General features: G+C 37.2%; 2 protein-coding genes and 1 long non-coding RNA gene across 5 annotated transcripts in view; 1 reads left to right on the top strand and 2 right to left on the bottom strand.

The window, feature by feature from the left end:
• The window catches only part of LOC107660187 (ATP-binding cassette sub-family A member 1-like), a 35,131-nt gene extending 14,176 nt beyond the window's left edge, over positions 1–20,955 (top strand). For both annotated transcript variants that reach the window (XM_016449435.1, XM_016449436.1), the window contains 39 exons: positions 820–1,060; positions 1,655–1,794; positions 1,877–1,993; positions 2,093–2,287; positions 2,680–2,885; positions 2,979–3,155; positions 3,344–3,566; positions 4,343–4,564; positions 5,710–6,025; positions 6,661–6,835; positions 7,008–7,139; positions 7,235–7,374; positions 7,455–7,592; positions 7,680–7,900; positions 7,992–8,067; positions 8,156–8,394; positions 8,508–8,559; positions 8,660–8,779; positions 8,905–9,053; positions 9,423–9,547; positions 9,636–9,734; positions 9,825–10,109; positions 10,192–10,330; positions 10,419–10,499; positions 10,588–10,757; positions 10,852–11,029; positions 11,134–11,249; positions 12,158–12,302; positions 12,388–12,511; positions 13,375–13,504; positions 13,622–13,742; positions 13,834–13,896; positions 13,990–14,096; positions 14,243–14,384; positions 15,159–15,293; positions 15,716–15,819; positions 16,078–16,170; positions 17,650–17,893; positions 20,155–20,955. In XM_016449435.1, the coding sequence (XP_016304921.1) occupies positions 820–1,060; positions 1,655–1,794; positions 1,877–1,993; positions 2,093–2,287; positions 2,680–2,885; positions 2,979–3,155; positions 3,344–3,566; positions 4,343–4,564; positions 5,710–6,025; positions 6,661–6,835; positions 7,008–7,139; positions 7,235–7,374; positions 7,455–7,592; positions 7,680–7,900; positions 7,992–8,067; positions 8,156–8,394; positions 8,508–8,559; positions 8,660–8,779; positions 8,905–9,053; positions 9,423–9,547; positions 9,636–9,734; positions 9,825–10,109; positions 10,192–10,330; positions 10,419–10,499; positions 10,588–10,757; positions 10,852–11,029; positions 11,134–11,249; positions 12,158–12,302; positions 12,388–12,511; positions 13,375–13,504; positions 13,622–13,742; positions 13,834–13,896; positions 13,990–14,096; positions 14,243–14,384; positions 15,159–15,293; positions 15,716–15,819; positions 16,078–16,170; positions 17,650–17,893; positions 20,155–20,298 (6,024 nt within the window). In that variant the 3' untranslated portion in view covers positions 20,299–20,955. The remainder of the gene's footprint in view (positions 1–819; positions 1,061–1,654; positions 1,795–1,876; positions 1,994–2,092; positions 2,288–2,679; positions 2,886–2,978; positions 3,156–3,343; positions 3,567–4,342; positions 4,565–5,709; positions 6,026–6,660; positions 6,836–7,007; positions 7,140–7,234; positions 7,375–7,454; positions 7,593–7,679; positions 7,901–7,991; positions 8,068–8,155; positions 8,395–8,507; positions 8,560–8,659; positions 8,780–8,904; positions 9,054–9,422; positions 9,548–9,635; positions 9,735–9,824; positions 10,110–10,191; positions 10,331–10,418; positions 10,500–10,587; positions 10,758–10,851; positions 11,030–11,133; positions 11,250–12,157; positions 12,303–12,387; positions 12,512–13,374; positions 13,505–13,621; positions 13,743–13,833; positions 13,897–13,989; positions 14,097–14,242; positions 14,385–15,158; positions 15,294–15,715; positions 15,820–16,077; positions 16,171–17,649; positions 17,894–20,154) is intronic.
• On the bottom strand, positions 13,446–16,135 carry LOC107660190 (uncharacterized). The gene is made up of 4 exons (XR_001630976.1): positions 16,057–16,135; positions 15,344–15,389; positions 13,970–14,086; positions 13,446–13,529 (listed from the first exon to the last, which is right to left on the bottom strand). It is a non-coding gene; the product is annotated as an uncharacterized LOC107660190 (long non-coding RNA).
• nipsnap3a (nipsnap homolog 3A (C. elegans)) lies at positions 20,948–25,785 on the bottom strand. 2 transcript variants are annotated; one of them, XM_016449437.1, is made up of 6 exons: positions 25,600–25,785; positions 24,267–24,477; positions 23,296–23,457; positions 22,636–22,785; positions 22,168–22,254; positions 20,948–22,041 (listed from the first exon to the last, which is right to left on the bottom strand). In XM_016449437.1, the coding sequence occupies exons 1-6, from the start codon at positions 25,675–25,677 to the stop codon at positions 21,965–21,967; spliced, it is 765 nt and encodes a 254-aa protein (XP_016304923.1). In that variant the 5' UTR covers positions 25,678–25,785; the 3' UTR covers positions 20,948–21,964. The 2 variants fall into 2 exon arrangements, with proteins under 2 accessions (XP_016304923.1, XP_016304924.1); XM_016449438.1 differs by having other exon boundaries at positions 24,267–24,474.
• Between the last annotated feature and the right edge of the window lie 666 nt (positions 25,786–26,451).

The following is a 26,451-nucleotide window of genomic DNA, read 5'->3' as shown; positions in this document are numbered from 1 at the left end:
CTTTCATGCTTCCAAAAGGACACAAAAGCAGCATAAAAGTATCATGATAGCAGTTCAAACTACTTGTGCACTAATATTCCAAAGATCCTCTGGATTTGTGAGTTATTTGATTTAGTTTACAAAAACGGTCTGAATGATTTGGTCACAAACCACTGTGGGGAAAGATTTTCAGTGAATAATGACTTGAATTCTGTTCTGTTCCAAATACAGTTGCTATTGTCACACTTCACGGGAGGCGAGGAACGAGGAGACACAGAGATAGCGTCAAACCACAGTCTTTTAATAATCCAAACACAAGGGGTACATAGGAGACACAGGAACACATGGAATGACGTTCGAGGACCGACAAACACTAACTGAAAGGACTGGGGCTTTTAAACACTGGGTGATTGGGAAAACACAGGTGCAAGGAATGACTAATTAAAGGGAACACGGCACACCTGGGGAGGGAAAACACAACACAAAGTGTCCAGGGGTGTGACAGCTATTATATGGCTTTAAAAGATAATAAATGAACTTTTCCACGACATTCTAATTTATTGAGATGCACCTGTAGTGTGCAAGTTGTTTGAACTACTTTTATAGTATTTTTGATGCTTGAAACTCTCTGAGAGTGATTAGTCATTTTCAGCATGTGTCATTTTGTGTTACATGGAAAAATAAAAACATATGGGTTTGGATCTGCACGAGGGTGAATAAATGATGACAGAATTTTCCTTTTTTAAGTCAACAAATTGTTTGACACGCCTGTTTACCAGCCTGTGTATCAGCCTTCTTGACTTGAAGATTATAATTGTATCCTCTGTCATTCTTTTTCAGCTGGCCAGTATGAGGAGCTGGAGTGACCTGCGAAACGAGATCCTGTTTCTGACAGAAAATGCCACCGGCTCGCCGAGTCTGATGTACCAGGCTGTGTCCCGTATCGTGTGTGGACACCCGGAAGGCGGTGGCCTCAAGATCAAATCCCTCAACTGGTATGAGGACAGCAACTTCCAGGCGCTGTTCGGCAGCCACAATGACAGTGATAATGAACCAGTTTCAGTCTATGACAACACCACCAGTACGTCAAAGCTACAATAGTATTTAGTATTTTTTATATACTAATATAGTTTTTATTAATATTTAGAATTAGCTTTTGTTTTCATTTTTAGGATTTTCTTTGTCCTTTTATCATTTTTATTTTATTTTATTTTTTAGCTTTAATTTATTTTATATTTCATGTTTGGTTATTGTAATTGTAGTACTTTAACTTAGATTTTATTTCAGTTAATTGCCAAGGCAACATTTATTTTTTAATTTTTTTAAATAATATTTATTATTTAATTATCTTGATATATCATAAAATCTATGTCTCAGGGCAGGTTGATGTTTTAAAAAAAATCAATACATGAATACAGAATTTCCCTATAAAATGTATGTTATTTTATTGCGGCTTTATTTCAATGAAATAAGCACTTTTTTATAGTTTTAGTTTTAGTTAACATCCCTGATCTACAACAGAAATTATCATGCTTTTTCATAAACAAAATTAATTGCGCTTGAAATATGATACTAGCATACTGCACAATAGTGGTACAATATGATGCGGAGCATGCAACATTAACTAAATGCTAAATTGTCCTTTAATGCATCTTCTTATGTATTGTGCTTCTAGCTCTATACTGTAACAACTTGATGAAGAACATGGAAGCCAGTCCTATCTCTCGAATGATCTGGAGAGCATTGAAACCTCTCCTGATGGGGAAGATCCTCTACACGCCACACAGCCCTGCAACACAGAAGATCATTCATGAGGTAACCATCCTGGGAAAAAAAACAAAAACATGTGCATGGTTCTTGCCATGATTTCTTGATTAACATCTTTGTTCTTTCCCAGGTCAACAAGACATTTCAGGAGCTCGGAATTCTACGAGATTTAGGTGGAATGTGGGAAGAAGCCAGACCGAAGGTTTGGAACTTCATGGAGAACAGTGAAGAAATGGATTTGATGCGGGTATGATCTGCCTAACTCTCATTACTGCCCCCATTTGGCTGGAGGTTACCAATGTTGAAGCTAATTTTAATTTCCGTTTCTTTGTTCTTCCAAACGCAGACGCTTCTTCGAAACAATGCCACTGCTAGTTTCTTCAGTGCCCAGTTGGCTGAGACTCAGTGGAGCGTGGAGGATGTTATAAGCTTCTTGTCTAAGCACTCCGAGGACACGTGTCCTCATGGAACGTCATTTACGTGGCGGGACATCTTCAATGAGACAGATCAGGCCATTATGAGCATATCCCGTTTCATGGAGGTCAGAACAGCTCTCTTTCATGCTACCTTTTCCTTTCTTTTCTCCTCCTACACATTTCCTTTCTATCTCATAATCCATCTGTCTCTCACATACATACTTTCACATAAAACACATCAACAACCAATCATAAGTCGCATAGCTTGTCGCAACCAGCACATTGAGATGTGAAAGATAAAAAGGAAGTGAAAATCAACTTGAATGTAGGCTCAAGAGCTGTATAACATGACTGGAGAAGACAAACAACACGCAGTCGTTTTTAATGGTTCAAAAGTTCCCTTTTACAGTAAAACAAGACCAAGCTATTACGGGTCAAATAGATTATTTTAGGTCAGCTCATTATCAATAAATGGATAAAGCCACATTGTGACTGAATGGTGTTGTTTTTTTCACAGTGTGTAAACCTGGATAAACTTGAACCTGTGAGCACAGAGGAGAAAATGGTGAACGACTCCATGAGTCTCCTGGATAACAGAAAGTTTTGGGCGGGAATTGTGTTTCTGGACATTCAGTCCAACAGCTCTGAACTTCCCCCACACGTCAATTACAAGATCCGCATGGATATCGACAATGTGGAGCGCACAAACAAGATTAAAGATGGGTAAGTTGGTGTTTTCTTTTCTTAAATGCCCAGTAATGGAAACTAGATAGTGTGCTATGAAATCACATGCTTATTGTGTTTTTTGGTTGGCAGGTATTGGGATCCCGGTCCCAGGGCTGATCCGTTTGAGGATTTGCGGTATATTTGGGGAGGATTTACTTACCTTCAGGATGTAGTTGAACACAGCATCATCAGAGCAGTTACTGGGACCAAAGAGAAGACTGGTGTTTACATCCAACAGATGCCTTATCCATGTTATGTAGATGATATGTAAGTATTCCACTGCACTGCAAATAAACCTAATCGAATAAAAGAGACTGCAAATTATGAAGGATTGTCTTTAAACTATTTCCCCTGCAGTAAAAAGACTGCTTCATGCTAATCTTTCAGTATGTTCTGTAACAGTTACAGTAAGTGGAACAATTATAAAAAAGAAAAAATAAACTTTTTTCCTGTAGTTTCCTTCGCATTATGAGCCGTTCCATGCCGCTTTTCATGACTCTGGCCTGGATGTACTCAGTGGCCATCATCATCAAAGGCATCGTCTACGAGAAGGAGGCCCGGCTCAAGGAGACCATGAGGATTATGGGATTGGACAATGGAATCCTGTGGTTCAGTTGGTTCATTAGCAGCCTCATCCCTCTTCTCATCAGCGCAGGCCTGCTGGTTCTTCTACTCAAGGTACTAAAAAGACTTCAGCAGATCTTAAGACAGGTTGTTTTCTAGGAAGCGCACTTTTTGCCTTACAAAAAACGTTCAGTACTCAATTTAGTTATTACAAATTATTTATACTGTTGCAATTTTGACTTTTTTTCTGTCGTAGGATTTTTTATGTTAAGAGTGCTAGTGACTTTATGAAATTAACTTAATTAGTTTTATTAAATTACTAACTAAATAAATAATTAAAAACTAAATAGAAATGAAGATGAATAAAATAAGAAATATGAAAATAATAAAATATACGACAAATCACAAAAAATGACTACAAACTAAAATGAAAATAAAAAATGAAAATAGAGGAGTTAAAGCTAATTCAAAATATGAATAAATACTATAATATAAAATAAATAAGGAAATAAATAATACTAACATAACACTAAGTATTATTATTACTATTATTAATGTTATTTTAGTACCTTTAAGATATTATTTTTGTTTTTATTAATATTTTGAATAATTTATTAATATTTCTATTTTCATTTGCATTTTTAAGTTTTTGTAATTTCATTGTTTTTGTAGTTTTAGTAATTTTTGTTTTACATATATGCGTGTGTGTGTGTATGTAAAACAAAAACTTTTTATTTCTGTTTGTTTTAGTTGTATATATAAAATATACCCTATAGTAACCCTGATTATTATTATTAATTGTAATAAAGATTATTATTCATTATGTGGCATTCTTCTCAGTAATAGAAGCAAAACAGAGACAATAAACCTGATTTCTTTTACCTTTCCAGATGGGTAATCTCCTGCCCTATAGTGACCCTGGCGTAGTCTTCCTCTTCCTCGGGTCATTCGCTGTGGTAACCATCATGCAGTGTTTTCTGATCAGTACGGCGTTCGCACGTGCCAACCTGGCAGCGGCTTGCGGGGGCATTATCTACTTCACCCTCTACCTGCCTTATGTGCTCTGTGTGGCTTGGCAAGACTACGTGGGCTTCAGCGCCAAAGTCATTGCTGTAAGTTTATGACAACCTACCAAAAAAAAATTATTTTTTTTTAAATATCAGTTACAAAGTGCAAATGTGTATGTGTGCAGCATCATCAATTGTTGGAAAAGTGCATTAGGTTATCATACAGTATATTGCATAAGGAAACTAATTTATACTGCTCTCCTTATCTGAAATGACTTACAGGTGCGATGAGAATATCTTAACTGTAAAATCGCACTTTAAACCCATTGTAGGCTTTGGTTCCTGACTCTAGATTACAAGGAATCTTCACTCTGTGTTCCTGTTGAAACTAGTTAAATGCTTGTGATAGATTAAAGATCTGGGCCACTAATACAAGAGTTCAGTTAGAGGTGAGCCAGCGTTACTGAGATTACTTTGACCAAAGCACTTAACCCTAGGCGGATTGATCCTGCGCAGTTACCTGGTTACTTGTCATTAAACTGATTTACAGTAGACTTATTGCATGAACTCCAGGTCCTGCTGGAACAACCTGAGATTAAGTGTCCAGCTCAAGGGCACAGACATTATAGGGAATATCAGTCAGTACATTTACATGCATTTTTGAAAGTAATTTGAACTATTTGAGTTAAACTAAAACTATTTTTTAGAGGTCATTTAAATGATTTAATCTGACTCTAATCATGCCAGATTATTTTTTACTAATTTTTTTATTCTTTTACTCAATATTTTTGTCTAAACATTCCCAAATCATGATTTACTTGAGAACCAAAATTATATAAGATATTAAATCTGTTTTCTGAGGAAGTTATCAAAATTTTGTGCTTGAAATGAGAAATAAATCTGCCTGTAGGGTTAGAAATATAAAATAATTGACCTTTTACCTTTATTTTTTTAATCCCAATTTTAAGCATAAACTAAAAAAAGCCAGACTACTCATTGTATGTCATTTTGCTTCAAGTAAATATATCTTGATTAATGAATGTTTAGATATTTGTACAAGACAAAAATACTGCGTAAGAAATTCACTTTTTGCATTGTAGTTAAGCAACTGCATTATAGGGAGTGTAAAATGGTAATGTAAAACTAAATTACTTATTTTCGTGCAAGAAACCTTGACTAGCATTATAAGTGGACTTCAGGTGGAAAAAAAACCAGAACACTACTTACTTCTAATTTGGTTGTGTTCACAGAGCTTACTGTCTCCAGTGGCGTTTGGATTTGGCTGTGAATATTTTGCCCTGTTTGAAGAGCAGGGTGTGGGCATCCAATGGAATAACCTCTTCTCCAGCCCAATGGAAGAAGACAACTACAACCTCACCACCTGCCTCATCCTCATGTACTTTGATGCCTTCCTGTATGGGGTCATGACCTGGTACATTGAGGCCGTATTCCCAGGGCAGTATGGCATTCCCAGGCCATGGTACTTCCCTTTCAGTAAATCCTACTGGTTTGGAGAGAGCAACACAAACAATACTGCAGTTCATGGAAAGAAGAGCAATGCTGGAAGTAAGAAAAGTTTTTTTTTATAAGGGATACACCAATATTAAAATTCTGAACTGATGATTGTTTTCACATTATGGCCGATTACTGATTAAAGGGTTAGTTCACCCAAAGATGAAAATTCTGTCATTAATTACTCACCCTCATATCGTTTCAAACCCGTAAGACCTTCGTTCATCTTCGGAACATAAATTAAGATATTTTTGAGAGCTGTCTGACCCTGCATAGACAGCAATGCAACTGAAATGTTCCGAAGTCCAGAAACGTAGCAAGGAGATCTGTAAAATAATCCATGTGACATCAGTGGTTCATCCGCAATTATACAAAGCTATGAGAATACTTTTTGTGCGCAAAAGAAAAAAAAAATAATTACGATTCCATCAAAAATATCTTAATTTGTGTTCCGACGATGAATGAAGGTCTTACAGGTTTGAAACGACATGAGGGTGAGTAATTAATGACAGAATTGTCATTTTTGGGTGAACTATCCCTTTAAAAAGCTAAAAAATTATGCTATTTTAAAAAAGGCAGTTTAGTGTCACATCCGGTTTTCAGTGCCAGTGGACTGAGTTTTGAATTTGTTCATTAGATATAATCTTCAATACAATTGATTAATTGTGTTTTGTGTTGTTTTTTTAAAGCTGTCTGCATTGAAGAGGAACCCACTCACCTTGAATTGGGAGTTTACATTGAGAATCTTGTGAAGGTCTACCGTCATGGCAAAAAGCTAGCAGTCGATGGGTTGACACTTGGCTTCTATGAGGGGCAAATAACTTCTTTCCTAGGTCACAATGGAGCTGGAAAAACCACCACCATGTAAGTTCACATTTCACTTTATATTCATCCAAGAATCTTGAATAAAATGTATCACTTTCATATTAGAATGATTTCTGAAGGATCATATAGATTGGAGTAATGGCTGCTTGAATTTAGTTTTTTTTTTTTTGGTTACAATATCTAACCCTCCAATTTGACTTCATTGTTTTAGGTCTATCCTAACTGGCCTATTCCCTCCCACCTCTGGCACTGCATATATCATGGGCAAAGATATCCGCTCAGAGCTCAGTTCCATCAGACGGAGCCTCGGAGTGTGTCCACAACACAACGTCCTCTTCAGCATGTAAGTGCTTTAATTCAAAAACAGCACAAGTCACATACTAGTTGATGTTAAGATTGTATAGTTCTGTGGATGCTAATCTACCTGTCATATTTCAGGTTGACAGTAGAAGAGCACATCTGGTTCTATGCCCGTCTGAAGGGTCTGTCTGAGGAGGACGTGAAGGCTGAGACGGAGCAGATTCTGACTGATACTGGCCTTCAACACAAACGCAAGTCCAGGACCAGCCAGCTGTCAGGTGTGGGCCATTACATCCTCTGAAATTATGACTTGATGGTTGTTTGATTTGTTGCATACTTACATTTTTGTGCTCCTCAGGTGGTATGCAGAGGAAACTCTCGGTAGCCCTTGCTTTTGTTGGAGGGTCAAAGGTTGTTATTTTGGACGAGCCCACTGCTGGTGTGGACCCATACGCTCGAAGAGGCATCTGGGACCTTCTTCTGAAGTATCGTACAGGTAACTATCCCATTCATTTTGTATTTAAAAATAAAGAAAATGCCATTAGATCTTATTGAAACAATGAGGACTTTGGGTATTTCTTAGGTCGGACTATCCTTCTTTCCACCCATCATATGGATGAAGCGGATATTCTGGGCGATCGTATTGCTATCATCTCCCATGGAAAGCTTTGTTGTGTGGGCTCTTCGCTCTTTCTTAAGACTCAACTGGGAACTGGATACTATCTTACCTTGGTGAAGAAAAACACTGAGCCTTCTCTCAGCTCTTGCAGGAACTCGAGCAGCACTGTGTCCTTTGTTAAGAAAGTAAGTGCACTTCAGTTTGCAAAAACACTCAATGAACACATTGATTTGTTGTTTAGCTAATAAGCTAAACACTTGTTTCATTGTTTTGTAGGATGACAATGCATCTGAGAGCAGTTCGGATGCTGGTCTAGGTAGTGATCAAGAGAGCGAAGCCGCCACAGCAATTGGTAAGACACCACCTGACCTCAATCTTTAAAATGATGGATAACTTTTCAGTTCATGAGATTATAACTGAATCTTCACTATGTTCTGCAGGAACTACATGGCCTGAATCTCCTGTTGTTCCTGTTGATGTAGCCCTCATCTCCAGTCTAATCCTGAAGCACGTTCCCGCTTCTCGCATGGTGGAAGACCTCGGTCATGAGATCACATATGTGTTGCCGTACGAGTCTGCCAAAGATGGTGCTTTCGTTGAGCTCTTCCATGACCTGGATGATCGGCTCGCTGACCTTGGCATTTCGAGTTATGGTGTCTCAGATACTACACTTGAAGAGGTTTGTGTAGCTTGTCTTGGCTTTTATCTGTCAACAAAAAGCTTTAGGATGTTAGCTGTGATTTTTTACTACATATGCAAGTTACTAATCATCTTTCTTGGGTGTCTTTATAGATTTTCCTTAAGGTGGCAGAGGACAGTGGAGTTGACACTGAAATCATCTCAGGTAAATTTGTATCTCACTATTAGCTCTCTAGTAAACTGAATGAGCAGTACAAAGACAAAAATCCAGAAAAGATCTCATCTTGTATTTTTTATTTTGCTAGATGGAACTCTGCCTGTTCCCAGACATAGGCGACACGCATTTGGTGCTGACCACCAGAGCTGCCTCAAACCCCTGACCGAAGACGATAACTTTGACTGCAACGACTCTGACGGTGATCCAGGTAAACCTTAAAAGCCCTAAAACATCTATACCTTATCTTTACAGTAGAGTCAGCCAAATATCTTCTTAATTTGTTTGGTTTTAAATGTGCTGTTGCCAATTCCTGTTGATGTATTTGATCACCAGAATCAAAAGAAACCGACTATTTGAGCGTTTCTAATGGGAAAGGATCATATCAATTGAAAGGCTGGAGTTTGAAGAGGCAGCAGTTTGTGGCTTTATTGTGGAAGAGATTGCTTTATGCTCGCCGCTCAAGGAAAGGCTTCTTTGCACAGGTAGGAATGAGAAATATAGTCAGTAAAAAATAAACCTAGGCTGCGTTTACCAAAAGCATCGTAAAACTCAGGAGATCAAAGAAACTGTTGGTGCCAATGGTTTCTACGATTCCCAAATATATTGTAAGCCTAAGTAGATCGTAGACACTGTTGGTGCCAGTGGTTTCTTTGATTCCCAAAAACAATGTAAGCCTAAGTAGATTCTATACACTATTGGTGCCAATGGTTTCTTCCACAATCCAAGTAGATCGTAGAGACTACCGATGCCAGTGGTTACTATAATCTAGTTAGGCTTATGCTACTTTTGGGAAACGCAACCCATGTCAGTACAGTTCAGTTTTGATCAACTCACTTTGATTCTCTTTGCAGATTGTTCTTCCCGCTGTGTTTGTGTGCATTGCTCTGGTTTTCAGTCTTATTGTGCCACCATTCGGAAAATATCCCAGCCTGGCTCTCAATCCCTGGATGTATGAAGATCAGTTCACATTCATCAGGTATGACAAGGACAACGTTCTACTCAACATTAAGTTGAAATACTTGCATGGAACCACTGAAATTAAATACAGTGTATTTTCATTACAGTGATGATGCTCCACATGATATAAGCACACAAAAGTTACTCAACGCTTTATTAGATGATCCTGGCTTTGGAACACGATGCATGGAAGGAGAACCAATTCCGTAAGTATCTTACATGAAACATTTTTTTCTGTAACTGTTAATATTTTTAATTTAAGAAAAAACTAAGCTTGTCTTCTCCCTTGGTTTTAGTGATGCTCCCTGTACAATGGGCAATGAGGAATGGTCTACACAAGAAGTGGCAGAAAGCGTGATGGACATTTTCACGTCGACAAACTGGACCATGGACAACCCATCGCCTGCTTGTGAGTGCAGCTGTAATGGCAAAAAGAAGATGCTCCCAGAATGCCCTGCTGGTGCAGGTGGACTGCCACCTCCTCAGATTAAGATGAGTGAAACTGAGACCCTCCAGAATCTGACAGGACGAAACATCTCAGACTATCTCGTGAAGACCTATGCACAGATCATTGGGAAAAGGTATGACCTGATTGTCTATCCACATGAACTGAAATAGTTCAGTAGCGTCATTCAACACATTAACAGATTGTTTCTTTCATAGCTTAAAGAACAAGATATGGGTGAATGAATTCAGATACGGAGGATTTTCATTGGGAGCTAGAAGCACTCAGGTACTTCCTCCTGCTGAAGAGATCGACGATGCCATCTCTAGAGTCAGGGAAATCTTCCAACTGGGGAAGGTAAGCCGAAACGTTGACTCTTAGGAAATTAATCAAATATTTCTCAGGAATAGTGCATGAAGTATTTCTTCTTATCCTACGGTTGTAGAACTCAGGATCAGCGGCCGACCGTTTCTTGAAAAGCCTGTCTGCCTTCATCAATGGGCTGGACACTAAGAATAATGTCAAGGTGAGTGACAACTGGAGGACTGCTATTTTTAAACCCATTATAGACATTCTAAGTGTACTTGGAATGATCTTTATTGTCATTTTTTCAGATATGGTTCAATAACAAGGGCTGGCACAGTATTGGAGCCTTCCTCAATGTAATGAACAATGGTATCTTGCGTGCCAACTTACCACCTGGCAAAGACCCCCGTCAGTTTGGCATCACTGTGTTTAACCATCCGCTCAATCTGACCAAGGAACAGCTTTCTCAAGTGGCCCTGTAAGCATTGAAACTGATTGAATGCAATTTAAATAACGTTAAGGACATTGGTCATGTTGGTCTAATCTCTGAACCCTGATTTATGGCATTTCAGAATGACCACCTCAGTGGACGTGCTGGTTTCCATCTGTGTGATCTTTGCCATGTCCTTCGTCCCCGCCAGCTTCGTTGTCTTCCTCATTCAGGAGCGAGTGAATAAGGCCAAGCACATGCAGTTTATCAGCGGAGTGCAGCCATACCTCTACTGGCTGGCCAACTTTCTCTGGGATATGGTAAGTGTTTGATTTCACTTTCAAATCTCATAATGCACCACTCACCTACTTGGCTGCTGACCCAAAATCTCTAATGCACATTTCTGTCTGTTTTTTTGGTACAGTGCAATTATGTTGTTCCTGCTACTCTGGTGATCCTGATCTTTGTGTGCTTTCAACAAAAAGCCTACGTCTCTGCAACCAACCTGCCTGTTCTTGCCCTTCTACTGCTTCTTTATGGGTAAGAAAGACAGAGCAAGACATTCACTTATATTGATAATTCCAGCTCAATAAGGCAATAATTTATGTAGGTACTGACAATATATTTTTTGTAAATGGAAACAGAAACAAACAGATTATGAACTACATTTATAATAGAAATATAATAAAATAGGGGAGAAACAGAGTATAAAGTATGTTTAGGGACATTTTTGAAGAAAATGTTAAATAGAAATCTAAAAATAGAAAAACATTTAATACAAACTAAATATTGAAATAAAAATCACATTATAAAGTATGTTTGGGTATATTTTCTAAAGAAATTTGAAATGGAATACAACAGAAAAAATACAAAGTAATTTTAGGTACATTTCCTAATGAAGATGTGAAATAGAATAAACATAAGAAAAAGCAAATTATAAAGTACATTTAGGTATATTTTCTGAAGAAAATGGGAAATAAACTGAATAGAAAAAATAGAAAAAACTGATTATAAACCACATTTAAAAAATAAATAAATAACGTATGTTTAGGTGTATTTTCTGAAGAAAATGTGAATGGTTCTTGTCTTTGCGAAATATGTCTCTTAGACAGTCTGATTCCTAGATATTGCTGGGGGTCCCACATGGGGCCTCTGTATATTTCCTGTAGTGAAAGAGCCCACCCTCATATAGATAATATACTCTGTTCTGCAGATATGTAAAAAAAAAAAAACCTTTGGCGCCCTATATGGGATTATACATTATACTTTCCAAAGTCAAAAGAGCCCACAACCTGGGAATCTTCCTTAGTGAAAAGAGCCCACCCTCATGTCTCTACAATATTGTGGTACCTAGATATGCTTGGGGCCTGACATGGGACCTCAATACACTGCCAATTTGCACATAACATTTTCCCTGATAATAAATACTTCTTCTTGTCTCTCTTCAGATGGTCCATCACTCCTCTTATGTACCCAGCTTCATTCCTCTTCAAAATCCCCAGTACCGCTTACGTGGTGCTCACTAGTGTCAATATCCTCATTGGGATCAATGGCAGCGTGTCCACTTTTGTCATGGAGTTATTTGGAAATAATGTAAGAAATTGCTTTTTTGGTTGCTATTCTTAGCAGTAATCCTCAAGCACACATGATTTCTAATGCCGCTCATCCTCTGCTGCAGGAGATCGGTGGCATTAATGACATCCTGAAGAACGTTTTGCTCATCTTCCCGCATTTCTGCCTGGGTCGAGGTCTCATCGACATGGTGAAGAATCAGGCCATGGCTGATGCTCTGGAGAGATTTGGTAAGATTAGCATACTCCACGTTAAATTTAAAGGGATAGTGCACCCAAAAATGAAAATTCTGTCATTAATTACTCACCCTCATGTCGTTCCAAACCCGTAAGATCTTCATTCATCTTCGGAACACAAATTAAGATATTTTTGATGAATTCTGAGAGCTCTCTGACCCTCCCATAGACAGCAAGGATCCTTACACGGTCAAGGCTCAGAAACGTAGCAAAGACATTGTTAAAATAATCCACGTGACATCAGTGGTTCAACCGTAATTTTACGAAGCTATGAGCATACTTTGTGTGCAAAGAAAACAAAAATAACGACCAATTTATTCAACAATTCGTCTCCTCCGCGTCACCCTATAGCGCCATTTTGGAGAGTATCACATACGTAAACAACGTATGCAACGTATGTACACGGATATGCCGCTTACATTCAGATCAAAGCATAAACAACGTAAACAGCGTATCCGCGTACATATGTTGCATGCGTACATATGTTGTTTTCACATGTGATACTCTACAAAATGGCGCTATAGGGTGACGCTGAGGAGACGAATTGTTGAATAAATTGATCATTATTTGCGCACAAAGTATTCTCGTAGCTTCGTAAAATTACAGTTGAACCACTGATTTTAACGATCTCCTTGCTACGTTTCTGAGCCTTGATCGTGTTAGGATCCTTGCGGTCAGAGAGCTCTCAGAATTCATCAAAAATACTATCCCTTTAAATTTTTTTTACAAATTACAAGAATAAGAGCAATGAAGTTCAGAGTTTGACCTCATCAGCTTGATCTATGTCTACTGTATTACCTGTAACTACTGCAAGGGTCATTATTATAGATGCTGAATGCTCTCTTACCTTGCATTAGGTGAGAACCGTTTCCGTTCTCCATTGGAGTGGGACATGGTGGGCAAGAATCTTTTTGCTATGGCTGTGGAAGGAGTGGTTTTCTTCATCATCACAGTCCTTATCCAGTACCGTTTTTTCTTTGAACCCAAGTAAGCAACATCACAACACGACTTTCTGAAACAAATTACATTTATATGAACTGCTAATGAAATTATGGATTAGAAGATTTAGAAGATCTAAAGTGATGGTTTGATCATTTTCCACAGGTCTTTAAGTGCCAAGTTGAGTCCGATTGGAGAGGAAGATGAGGATGTGGCCAGAGAGAGGCAGAGAATCATGAGTGGAGCTGGACAGGGAGACATTCTTGAGCTCAGACAACTCACTAAGGTCAGCAGAAATCCTCTGCTGATGATCACAGACATCAAATTTAGTCAAATAAATGGTGCCCTCATCAATATGTCATCCTTGTCATTTTCAGGTGTACAAGCGGAAACAGAAGCCTGCTGTCGATCGTCTATGTGTAGGCATTCCTCCAGGAGAGGTAATTCATGACAGCTGCCTCATGATCAGCCTCATCCGAATGAGTCACGTCTACTGTAAGACCACAAACTTACATGTTTCCTCCTCCTTTCAGTGTTTTGGTCTGCTTGGTGTCAACGGAGCCGGAAAGACAAGTACTTTTAAAATGCTGACCGGAGACTCTGTGGTCACCAAAGGAGAAGCATTCTTGGCTGGGAAAAGGTACAGACAGTAAAATACAAGTAGTTATTACATTAGAACAGATGATACTTCCTTATAACAGCTTAGTCTATTATAAACACACTGTAGGTTAATCTTAAAATTGTGTGAATGCATTTTTTGATGACGCTGCTCTTTCTTATTTCTAGTATACTCAGAGAAATAGATGAAGTACATCAGAACATGGGCTACTGCCCTCAGTTTGATGCCATCAATGATCTGCTGACAGGACGGGAACACCTGGAATTCTATGCCATCCTGCGCGGTGTACCTGAGAAGGAAGTTTGTGAGGTGAGCAGAGCATATGAACTAAAACGAGTATTTAAACAGTGATTTGATATAATATTTATTTTAATATAATTTTAATTATATTTTTGATATAATTTCATGGTATGTGACATTTAGGGTGAATCATACAGGTCCATGTCATATTTAACCCCAAATAAAAAATAAACACTGAAATTGTACATGCTTAAAAAAAATGAAATGAGACCTGTTTTTCACATTTGACGTGCCAAATAAGTGCTTGCACCACCGTGATGTTCATTATCAAAAAATAAACAAAATTAAAATAAAATTAAATAATGAAATTAAATAAAAATAAATGTATTTTGACAGGCTTTAAGGTATGCTGATTTAATTAAAAATTGTACAAAATATAAAAATACTGTATTTCAGTAACAATTTCCACTGACAATACAGTGAATTACAAATAAAAAATATATATATATATTGCATAAATATTTTGCATTTTGACCATTAAGCACATTTCCCCATAATTCTCATCTCATTATTGTCATGCATAAAAAGTATTTATACAACCTTCAACTTATGCTGATTTAAAATACACAAAAGATATGAAAAAAAAAAATATATATATATTATAGTAATGACAAATCACAATTAAAAACAAACTGAATTACAAAAAATAGGATATATATATTATTTTTGTTTGTTTTTTATAATAATATAATATAATTTCTTCTTTTGATTTTAAGTTAAATGTGACCTGGTTTTGTGAGATTAACCCTAATAGGAACTATTAATGTGTTGTATCTTGGGCAGGTGGCGGAGTGGGGAATCCGTAAACTGGGCCTCGTGAAGTACGTGGACAAGAAAGCAGGAAGCTACAGCGGTGGCAACATGCGCAAACTCTCCACCGCCATATCACTCATTGGAGCCCCACCAGTGATCTTCCTGGTATGTGCATTTCCCCAAACACACACACATGTACACACAAAGACACTTACACAACTGGCTCAAAGTCTTATGCCTCCTAGGGTGAATGTCTGCAAACTAATCAACAAAAACAACATTAGTCTGGATCATATGACCACTATTTGGTTATTCTCTCAGCTGGGTTTCCCGCTCTGATTGTATAAGGAGTTCAAGACTATAACACCCCCGGAGCTAAATTACCCTGAACTCTTTAGCCTTCAGAGAGGCCTCATAATGGGTTGATTAAACAAAGATCACATAAGAATGCTTAAGAATCAGCAAGCCTGTTTCGGTTCACTTGAGTGTGCGATACACGTGTGAAGAAGAGATGGTGTAGCTAATCAGTGTGTGTTTCCTGTTGAACCAATGGTCGAATCTGAGCCTGGCTGTGCTTTTGGTTACAGGATGAGCCCACCACTGGAATGGACCCCAAAGCACGACGAGCACTGTGGAGCTGCATCCACAGCGTCATCAAAGAGGGACGCTCCGTCGTACTTACCTCACACAGGTACATTCACCACAATCAATGTTTATGCACTTAAACTGAACACTAACAGTCAGCTAAAGTTATAGACAAGGACATTAAGTTAGCTACTGCTAGACAGCAGCACTGGCAGCATTAATGATAGTATTGTCTTCCTCTAAAATCTTCATGTCTTCTTAGTTTAGCTTCGATTTTTTGCTAAGCTTAGACTTTCATCTATCACTAGGGGGAAGTATTTAATCTATTTTCTTCCATACTAACCTGTGTTCTGTTCACTCTTAGTATGGAGGAATGTGAAGCGCTGTGCACCAGGATGGCCATCATGGTGAACGGCAGGTTCCGCTGTCTGGGTAGCGTCCAGCACCTGAAGAACAGGTAAGATCATGAATAATATAGAGTGCAGCAATTGGGTTCTGGAAGCAAGAATCACATTAATTTTCTCCATTGGGGAATTGGTTTTTAAAGACTTATAGACAGACCTACTGTGTGTTGTGAGGTTGTTAGTTTATCATCTATGCTTTGTTGAATTCGTCAGTTCAAATTATTCGTTATTTTTAATTGTGTGTAAAAATGGAATTCTTGTGGGAAACTACATTACCCATGATTCTGCAGAGAAATGCCCCTAACCCTAACTGCCCCAAAAGAAAAACTACTTAAATATTTACAAGAATGTACATATTTTGCAATATACATAAAATGTTATTTCTATATACACTAGAAACACCAGCAACAAATCAATAGTTTTATATTTATCTGTCATTTTAATAAATTTTGTCATTCCCAATGCTTCATGGGATTGTAGTTCTTTCCCTCATTGAAGTCATTAAGTACACAGCCTTTTTGTTCAATTTTCATATATATATTTTTTGGCTCCAAATTAAAGTTTGTGATTTTGTGATTCACCTCGTAGCTGGATGGTTTGGTTTATGGTTTATTTAAGCTATTAACCCTTAAATGCATGAATGTTTCGCCAATTATTATTACATATTCGGGTCTTTAGCGACCAGGACCTATATATCCAGCATGGATGGATCTCTAACTGCTGCAATAGCAAAAAACTCTCTTGATATTTTAAGAACAATTACAGAAGAATAAAATAAAGCATATTTCGTTACCTTTTGAAACTTAAAAGGGTTCAATTTGAGCAGATGATTTTACCATCGCTGTCATCGTCAGAGCGCACTTCCACAGTACATTCAGCATCTGCCTCATATTCACGATCTCAACCATATTCTCAAAACTATCGTTTTCAATGACTTCATATTCAATATTTTGATCACTGGCAGCTTATTCACCACATCCAGCATCAAATGACAGTGACATTTATATTTCATTGCGTATAGTAATTGCTCTGCAGTAAAACCATTCAAACCACTTCATCATTGTGTATCAAACAGTGCCACCTTGAGGAAAAAAGATGCATTGCACATATTGAGTCATCAGATATGTAAATATAGTTGTGCAGGAAAAAATACTTATACATTTACATACCTCGGGTCTCTAGCGACCCTATACACTTTTTACAAAAAATTAATCAGAAAACTGGCATTCTTTTATATTTTACTATTTTTTTCGTTATATTGTTTATAATTAATAGATTGAGGAATACTAAGAAAGTTGATGTCTAACTTAAAAAAATGAAGGAGGGAGAGGGTAGAGAATGATGTCCCGGGTCGCTAAAGACCCGAGTTATGCATTTAAGGGTTAAAGGTACAGTGTGTTAATTCTGCACACTAGTGGCGTCATTGAATTGCAAAAATAATGACTCAAATCAAGAACATTAAGCATAAAGCGTACATTACTTTTTAGACATGTCTGTCATGTATGTGACATCACTTGCTCCTCTTGCTGCAGATTTGGCGATGGGTACACCATCATTCTGAGGGTTGCTGGGCCGGATCCTGACCTGCAGCCGGTGAAGAAGTTCATTGAGAGCGAGCTGCCAGGAAGCACCCTGAAAGAAAAACACAGAAACATGCTGCAATACCAGCTTCCCTCCTCCCTCACCTCCCTCGCTCACATCTTCAGCATCCTCGCTAAGAACAAAGAGTTTCTCAGGATAGAGGACTACTCTGTGTCCCAAACCACTCTGGACCAGGTGAGGGGGCATTTCCAACCCTAAAATATCACTGGCACATTTCTGATTAGGGTTTATGTACTGGGGACAAGAGGAAGTTAAACAACAGTCAGCTGTTAAAAGGATAGTCATCATTTACTATCTCTCATGTCATTCCAAACCTGTATGACTTTCTTTCTTCTGCTGAACACAAAAGAATATATTGTGAAGAATGTGAGTAACCAAACAGTAGCTGTCAACACTGACTTTTACAGTAGGAATAAAATACCATGGAAGTAACCAGCAACTGCTTGGTTACCCACATTATGTCCGCATCAAAAGAAATGTACAAAAGTGATTTTATGTCCATAGAAAGCACATTAAATGTAAGTAAAGCGTCTACTTTTAAAGTTTCAAATAAGTTTTTGGAGAAAAAAATGTATCAAACAGTGCCACCTTGAGGAAAAAAGATGCATTGCACATATTGAGTCATCAGATATGTAAATATAGTTGTGCAGGAAAAAATACTTATACATTTACATACCTCGGGTCTCTAGCGACCCTATACACTTTTTACAAAAAATTAATCAGAAAACTGGCATTCTTTTATATTTTACTATTTTTTTCGTTATATTGTTTATAATTAATAGATTGAGGAATACTAAGAAAGTTGATGTCTAACTTAAAAAAATGAAGGAGGGAGAGGGTAGAGAATGATGTCCCGGGTCGCTAAAGACCCGAGTTATGCATTTAAGGGTTAAAGGTACAGTGTGTTAATTCTGCACACTAGTGGCGTCATTGAATTGCAAAAATAATGACTCAAATCAAGAACATTAAGCATAAAGCGTACATTACTTTTTAGACATGTCTGTCATGTATGTGACATCACTTGCTCCTCTTGCTGCAGATTTGGCGATGGGTACACCATCATTCTGAGGGTTGCTGGGCCGGATCCTGACCTGCAGCCGGTGAAGAAGTTCATTGAGAGCGAGCTGCCAGGAAGCACCCTGAAAGAAAAACACAGAAACATGCTGCAATACCAGCTTCCCTCCTCCCTCACCTCCCTCGCTCACATCTTCAGCATCCTCGCTAAGAACAAAGAGTTTCTCAGGATAGAGGACTACTCTGTGTCCCAAACCACTCTGGACCAGGTGAGGGGGCATTTCCAACCCTAAAATATCACTGGCACATTTCTGATTAGGGTTTATGTACTGGGGACAAGAGGAAGTTAAACAACAGTCAGCTGTTAAAAGGATAGTCATCATTTACTATCTCTCATGTCATTCCAAACCTGTATGACTTTCTTTCTTCTGCTGAACACAAAAGAATATATTGTGAAGAATGTTAGTAACCAAACCGTTTCGGATCCCATTGATTTTCATAGCATTTTGTCCATACTGTTTAGTTACCAACATTCTTCAAAATATCTCATTTTGTGTTTCACAGTAGAAAGAATGTCATACAGGTTTGGAATGGCATGAGAGAAAAGTAAATGATGACAGAATATTTATTTCTGGGTGGACTATCCTTTTGGGACATGGCACATGATTAATATTCAATAAAGACAACAAAAAAATGGTATCACAACAAGGTTATTATAGTTAACTTAAACTAAAGCCATTAAAAACCTTTGCATTACTTAAAATAAAATAAACGCTAACTGAAATAAAATGCAATTTTAAAAAATATATTTATTTTAGCTAATTGCCAAGGCAGCATTTTTCATGTTAATTTAATTTAAGTTAAGTTAATTTAAGTGTAACTTGATGTACTACAATAACTAAAACAAAAATGTTATTAAATATATATATGTGTGTGTGTGTGTGTGTGTGTGTGTGTGTGTACTACTAAAAATGGCAAAAGCACAACAAAACCATAAAAATTATAGCCAATTAAAATTCCCCCCCAAAAAACTGATTCAAAATATTAATAAAAACTGTAATATTATCTCAATGATAATAAAATAACACTGATTCACAACACATTTAACTCCCATAATGTGAAAAGTGAATGTTTGGCAGTAAATAATGTAGGTGATGATTGGATAAAATTACTTTTTCAGCAGAAAAGTGAGATAGTTTTACATTTTGATTTAAAATATGGAAAATAAACTTTTTCTTTACAATAACTTACACAGGTATTATTTAAAAACTACATAGGGCGTCAAGTTTTATTTCATGTTTTATATTAATTTCTGTCTTTAAATCTCATAAACTAGTAGAGTATTTAGTATATAATTATATTTATTATGGGTTTTTTTTGTCTTGCTGTGATTACTAAATACTCTTCTTCCTAATCATCAGGTATTTGTTAACTTTGCCAAAGACCAAAGTGACGACCCCTCAGACAGCTCCATTCGTCGTAAAGAGACAGCGGTCAACATGGCCCTCCTGAGCCCTCTGCCTGCTAAAGAGAACATGGAGAAGCCAACAGAAAGCTTTGTGTGAGCCGGAGTCTCCCTTTACACTACATGCTAACTGGAGCCAGTGGATTCCACATATTTCACAATGTTTCTGTGGCCTTTGAGCTGCGGTCTGCCGTTCTGACCTCTGTCTGAAGATAAACGTCTTCACCGGTCAGCAGAGAGGCAGATACTGCAGCTGACACACTCAATGCAAGTCAATGCAAAAGAAATGAAAAAGACTTCTCTCGTGTTTCTAGCATGTCTGAATCCGAACCATGTTAGTCACATAATTTCTGGTGTAGCCGGACTGCACAGACTCTATTTTGCGCAGTCGTCGATATTGATAGATTTTCATCGTGCAAGATAATCGGCTCGATGGAAAATGCCAGTGATCTATAATTCAGGGTCAGTGTCTTTGTATTTTATTTTCTTAAGACTAGAAGACTGGGGAATCACATGCTGAAGAATCAGAATCGTTTGCGTGGCCAAGGGCTGAACTGCAAAACTGAAAATTGTACCGTGTTAAACTGATTTTGTCCTTGATATGTCTTTATTTATAAACAAGCAATTGTTTTAGATGTTTTAAAAAGTCAGAAGGGGCATTATTTTATAGGCTGTTCTATCCAAGAGTGCCTCATGTTATCTTTATACATGCCTTTGTGCATGGGCAAAACAAGTGATTGATTTTGTAGTTTTTTTTTTTTTTTTTTAAATAATAAAAGAAAGTTTATACAAGTAAGCTTTACGGTTACAATATGTAACAAATACCTCGCATGAATAACTTAGAAGGAAATCATTTAAAACATACCATTTATGTGCCTTCTTTCGTATAAGGGCATCTGGTGTGCCCTTCATTGGATCCCTGGACCATTAAATACAGAAATCCACAAACACAACACTGATTCCAGCTGTATTACATAGCGGTTCAGTAGAGTAAGTGTGATCTGTCCATACATTGAGTTTGGATTGTTAAATCAGTATTTTGGATCTCATTGGGATTGGTGACAGCGTTGTCCGCCTTTCAACCAAGCACTTTACTTGCTGTGTTAATTGAAATTTAATTTAATGTCAAAATGTGTTAATCTTTTTGCACTGGATTCTCCACAGACAATGTTTTTGCTGTTTTTCATTTACGGTTTAGTTTTGGTTTGGGTTCAACCAAAACAATAGAACAAAAAAAAAAGCCTAAAAGGAAAAAAAGTTTTAGTACCACAGTGATGTTCCTCATTTAATACCTGTTTACATTTCAAATTTATGGCTGTGGATTGTCTGTTACTCGCTTTGTACACTTACTGTATTTAGACAATAAAAATGACAATTCTACAACCCTAACACTGTTTGATCTGTGACGTCATATTGGGAAATTCAACGTATGATTTATTTTCAGTGTCAATCTGCTTAAAATGTAACCAAAAGAAGCTACACTACATCATCTTATTCATGCAAAAATGCAAATTTTGACATTTTGGATTTTGACACGTAAGCATTTATTTAGAAAAAGAATGACGTTGCGAAATGCTGACGGTGAGTATCAGCAGTAGTTTGAGGGTGGAAGTCTTACTGTGATGCAAAGGATTATTTTGATTCACAATCATTATTTGACCATCAGCAAAAACTTGCTGGAATTAAATCTGTTTATCAGTTCACTTATCTTACATTACATTTTCCTCTACATTTGCCTGAGTTTGGAGTCAAACCATGAAGCCATTTTATTTGATTGGTGAGAAAGCACAGGGGAACATGAGTTTGCTCTTCTGTGATAACAGGTACGCTGCACTCTCCCTTACTGCAAAAAAAAAAATACAAACAGTAAAACATAAATAGATTATTTTTCCAAGACAAAAATTCCCAGAATGCTCTGATAATAATGGTATGATAATGTCCTGTGTAATGAGTTATATTTAAGATTGACCTGCCGCCACCACTCTGGCGTCTTCATGAGATGTATGGCGTATCGCTGCCCGCTGGTCTGCGCTCTCATACCACCATAAAACATGCACTGTGCATGGAAATAACAGAATATATATATTTAAAAAAAGCTCACCAAGGCTGTATTTATTTGATCAAAAATGCAGTAATATTGAGAAACATCATTACTATTAAATTGTTTTATATTTTAAAATGTCATTTATTCCTGTGATGTTAATGCTGAATTATGATTCACTATGAACTGATATAGCATTTATTTCAGGATTCTTTTATGAATAGAATTATTATTTTTTTAACATTATGAATGTCTGTACTGTTGTCTACTTCACACCTTTCCCAAAAAAAAAAAAAAAACCTACTAACCCCAAACTTTTGGACACTAGTGTATATTTAAATTACAGTTTGTAACTATTAAAAATATGATTTTGCATATATTCTTGTCTACACTCACCTTGATTGAGCGGTCCAAATTCAGAGTGAAAAACCCCAACTGCGTGGGCGTATCCTGACCCTGTGTGGGTGCCTACTGCTGCCTGAAACGCCTTGCCCCACACCGCAGGACCGCCTGGCTTCATCTGGAAGGTGGCCAGCTCGAAAACCCCTACAAATAAACAACATTTTTCAAAAAAAACCAATTAGATCAGTTTGCCTAGAGCAGGGGTGGGCACACTTGGCCCTTCCAGGCCACTTTCCTTCGGAGTTTAGCTCTAACCCTAATCAAACACACCTGAACCAGCTAATCATTGTCTTCAAGACTACTAGAAGGCGACAGGCAGGTGAGTTTTATCAGGGTTGGATCAAATCTCTGTAGGAAAGTGGCCTGGAAGGGCCAAGTTTGCCCATCACTGGCCTAGAACATTTGAAATCTGTCTAACTTTGTTTTGTTAACAATTTATTAACTTTTATGCACAATTATAATGACAGAAAGGGGACTATTCGGGAAACCTCTTTGAAAACAGTCATTATGATCAATCAATAAGTTACTGATTAATTAATCAATTGTTAATTAAATTTTTTTTTCTTATGTTTATATCACCTATAGTACCATGTGAGCATGCATTGGTGCCCCTTTGAAAATCAATGCATGAATGTTAATGCACATAGTTCTCACCTCCATCTTTGGGTGGCTTCTGAACTTTGCTCCAGGGTACGAGGTACGTCACCTCATTATCCTGAGAGCTCAGCATGGGCATCGCTTTAGAGATGTACTGCTCAATCCAGTTGGGGTCTTGAGCCAGGGCTGCCCGCACTGATGCCCGCTGAGCATAGCTATCTAAACACCATTAAAGCAAAGACAGAAAGAAGTGTTTCTTATGGAGTAGCATGTGAGCTGCATTGTGCTTTTAGACATTTTAAATAAAATACAAATAATATCTTAGTAAGATTACTTGTTTACTGCATTAACTGTAAGAATGTTTAAAATTGTTATCCCTCATTTGTGTTACAGTCATTTTGACCTGGAGAGGATTTTATTTTTCCTGAAAATGCTAGTTTACCAAAAAAGATAATTTTTGTACGTTTTCTTTTTTTTTCATCTTGAACACTTGTGGTGTTCCTAGTCAAAAAGTCCAGACTACAAAAAAATGCTTGTAAATTTTTAATCAAATTGTTTTCTTTCAATTAGTACATATTTTGTTTTACTTCCTGGAAATGATCAATTGTAGGCCTCATTGATCTGAGCTCAGTTTCTGAGTGAAAAAAAGCATTGTGGTTCATTTTGGCATTATTCACTCAAAAACTGGGGTGCATAAGCTCAGATCAATGAGACCTATGAGAAAGCAAGTTGACAAAAAATTGAATCCAAGATTTGGTGATAATAATATAGCATAATGAGGGATTTACATTGAGTTTTTAAAAGGCTAGTCATTTTTGACCAGGTAAAAAATTGCCAGCACAACACAAGTGTTTTAAATAAGTGGTAATGAAGCAGGACGCCTCAGCTAATGTGGGACACCTGCCAACCCCTAGAATTAAAGAGTCAGGCTCCCTAGGTCAGAAATTTTGATGTTTTGTTGCATTTTATGTATTGATGAATCCTAGAAAGTTTTAAAAGCATAGATTAGACGTTTCAGTCATTCTCACCATACTTCCAGATGTGGAAAACCTGATTGAGACCTCCATATTCCACACTCCAGTATCCAATGAGCTCTGAGTGGGCTGTCCGCAGGTGGATCTTCTCATTGGTCAGTTTGAGGAAGGCAGCGTTGAGATGCGGCTGGATGTAATAGGTGCGGAACTCATAGAAAGTCCCATGCTGCTGCTGAGGTCCGGTGGAGATCCATGCCCTTGGCTGCTTGGGAAATGGAAAACAAACTGCTAGTGTCACCATGTGGTCATTATTGGAACTGTTCAACTACACTTGTCTGAATCTATATGAACCATGAGATCACATAAAACTGACTCAAATAAATGGCAGCTCCAGACTTCTGCTTCTGTTTCTTTCAATTTCCTAAGATTTTTTTAAGGCACAGCCCCCATCCTAAACATTGAGTGGATTTTAAAAACCTTGAAACTAACATGTGATGTTTAAGATAAACTGTTCAAATGTTTACATTCTACTACAGGCTTAGATCAGCCAATTCCCACTGAAGTACAAAGGTCTGGAAATTATGTCCCAAATCCTGTATATACGATATACAGCATTTTTAAAACGAGACAACCCTATATTTAAAAACCGAACAGCTAAACACACTGTGTATAAATATAGAAAGGTCAAAAGGTCTCAGACCGCATTGGGAATTACTTTTCTTTTGGACCTTTAAAGATGGAAATGTAAGAAGAAAGACATTATGTTTTTGCACTATTTAAGTCACTAATCAAATAAGCAAAGCCTTGTGAACTCCTATGCACAAAAGTTCAGATTTTCTTAATTTTCACAAGATGCTCTTTGGGTCTTTCTCAAATCATGCCGCTGAACACGGTCATCAGGTTTTTACAAATGTTTGGAGTTTATGCAGCTCAGCTGCTGCTGTCATAAAGAGTCATATTAAGACATTTAAACTTTTCACGGAAACTGTAATGCTCATAATATAATTTGTTATTCATTTTTGCAGTAGAATGTAAAATATAAGCAATTTTACCAGTGGTCTCAAACATATGGACCTCACTATATAATTAATATATGCATGAAAAACACATTGTGCCTATTAAACACTTTTGCAATGATTTCATGCTTTTGTAACTCCTGACACGGCCAAGGTCTTAACAAACAATGTAACAATGGAGTTACATGATCATATGACTGACAATGTTGGGGCGTCCTCTGACACACCTCCAAAAAAACTAGCGTTTGTCTTTTAATTCAGTGCCATTAAAAAGTCACACAGGTTCAGTATCATCCAATTGTTCTGTAAAGAAAACTTAAACTGTTGAATGTGAGCTCTTTCCCAAAGTGTAAAACTATGATTAAACTCACCGTAGGTCGGCTTTTCACAGACAGACGCTGTTCTACGTGACGTGACGCGTTCCGGAAAATAGCGCGTAATTGTATCATTTTATCAGTTTGGATCTGAACTGTACCTGCAGCGTGATTGACAAGCCAGATGAGACGTGCAGTACTGAACGAAGTTCACTCGTCAGTACGGAAGCCGATAAGTACCGTTCAAATTCGCTGCATAAAACAATCAGCTCTTGTGCAATATGTACATTTTTAAGTGGGCTGTTTTTAATGTATTATTATTATTATTATCAGCCTTTAACGTATTACATTTATTTAAAAAACATTGTACATAAGGATTAGATACAGGTTGTCAACCTAGATGTATGACATAAACAAATACTAATCCTTTGCACATTAAGGAAACAGTTTGCCCTAAAAATGCTAGAAATGTTTTTAAAAAAGAAGTCTCTTCTGTATATTTTTGTGTGTATATTTATTCACCCTCACAATATGCTGATTTTTTATTTATTTTTTTGCAGAACACACACACACACACACACACACACACACAAAGAAATGTTGAATTTACAGCTGTAAAACTCCCAAACACACATTAAAAATCCATAAAAGTATCAATACGATGACTTTGTGATTTTTTTTTTTAAGTTATTAAAGTTAATTTAAGTTATTAAAGGGACTGTCCACCAAAAACAACAATTCTGTCATAATTTACTCACCATTCCAAACATGTATGCATTTCTTTCGTCAATTTACTATTTCTTCAGTTTATTATTTCAATTATTCAAATATAGCCTGTATGGGGGGATTTTTGTAGTTAAAAACATCAAGTAGAATATAGTACCTTTAAACTTTTATTTGTCGCTTTAA

Source organism: Sinocyclocheilus anshuiensis, unplaced genomic scaffold (genome assembly GCF_001515605.1).
Source record: "Sinocyclocheilus anshuiensis isolate Anshui unplaced genomic scaffold, SAMN03320099.WGS_v1.1 scaffold888, whole genome shotgun sequence".
NCBI classification, from domain to species: domain Eukaryota; kingdom Metazoa; phylum Chordata; class Actinopteri; order Cypriniformes; family Cyprinidae; genus Sinocyclocheilus; species Sinocyclocheilus anshuiensis.
Note: the sequence above shows the minus strand (reverse complement) of the source record. Positions and strands in the feature narration are given on the sequence as shown.

Excerpts from the sequence above, each read along its gene's own strand:
- nipsnap3a (XM_016449437.1), bottom strand. The coding sequence starts at position 25,677 with ATGATACAATTACGCGCTATTTTCCGGAACGCGTCACGTCACGTAGAA. Across the intron at positions 22,255-22,635 it reads ATTTGGACCGCTCAATCAAG|TGCATGTTTTATGGTGGTAT; the intron begins GTGAGTGTAGAC and ends TTCCATGCACAG. Across the intron at positions 22,042-22,167 it reads CGCCAGAGTGGTGGCGGCAG|TAAGGGAGAGTGCAGCGTAC; the intron begins GTCAATCTTAAA and ends TTTTTTTTGCAG.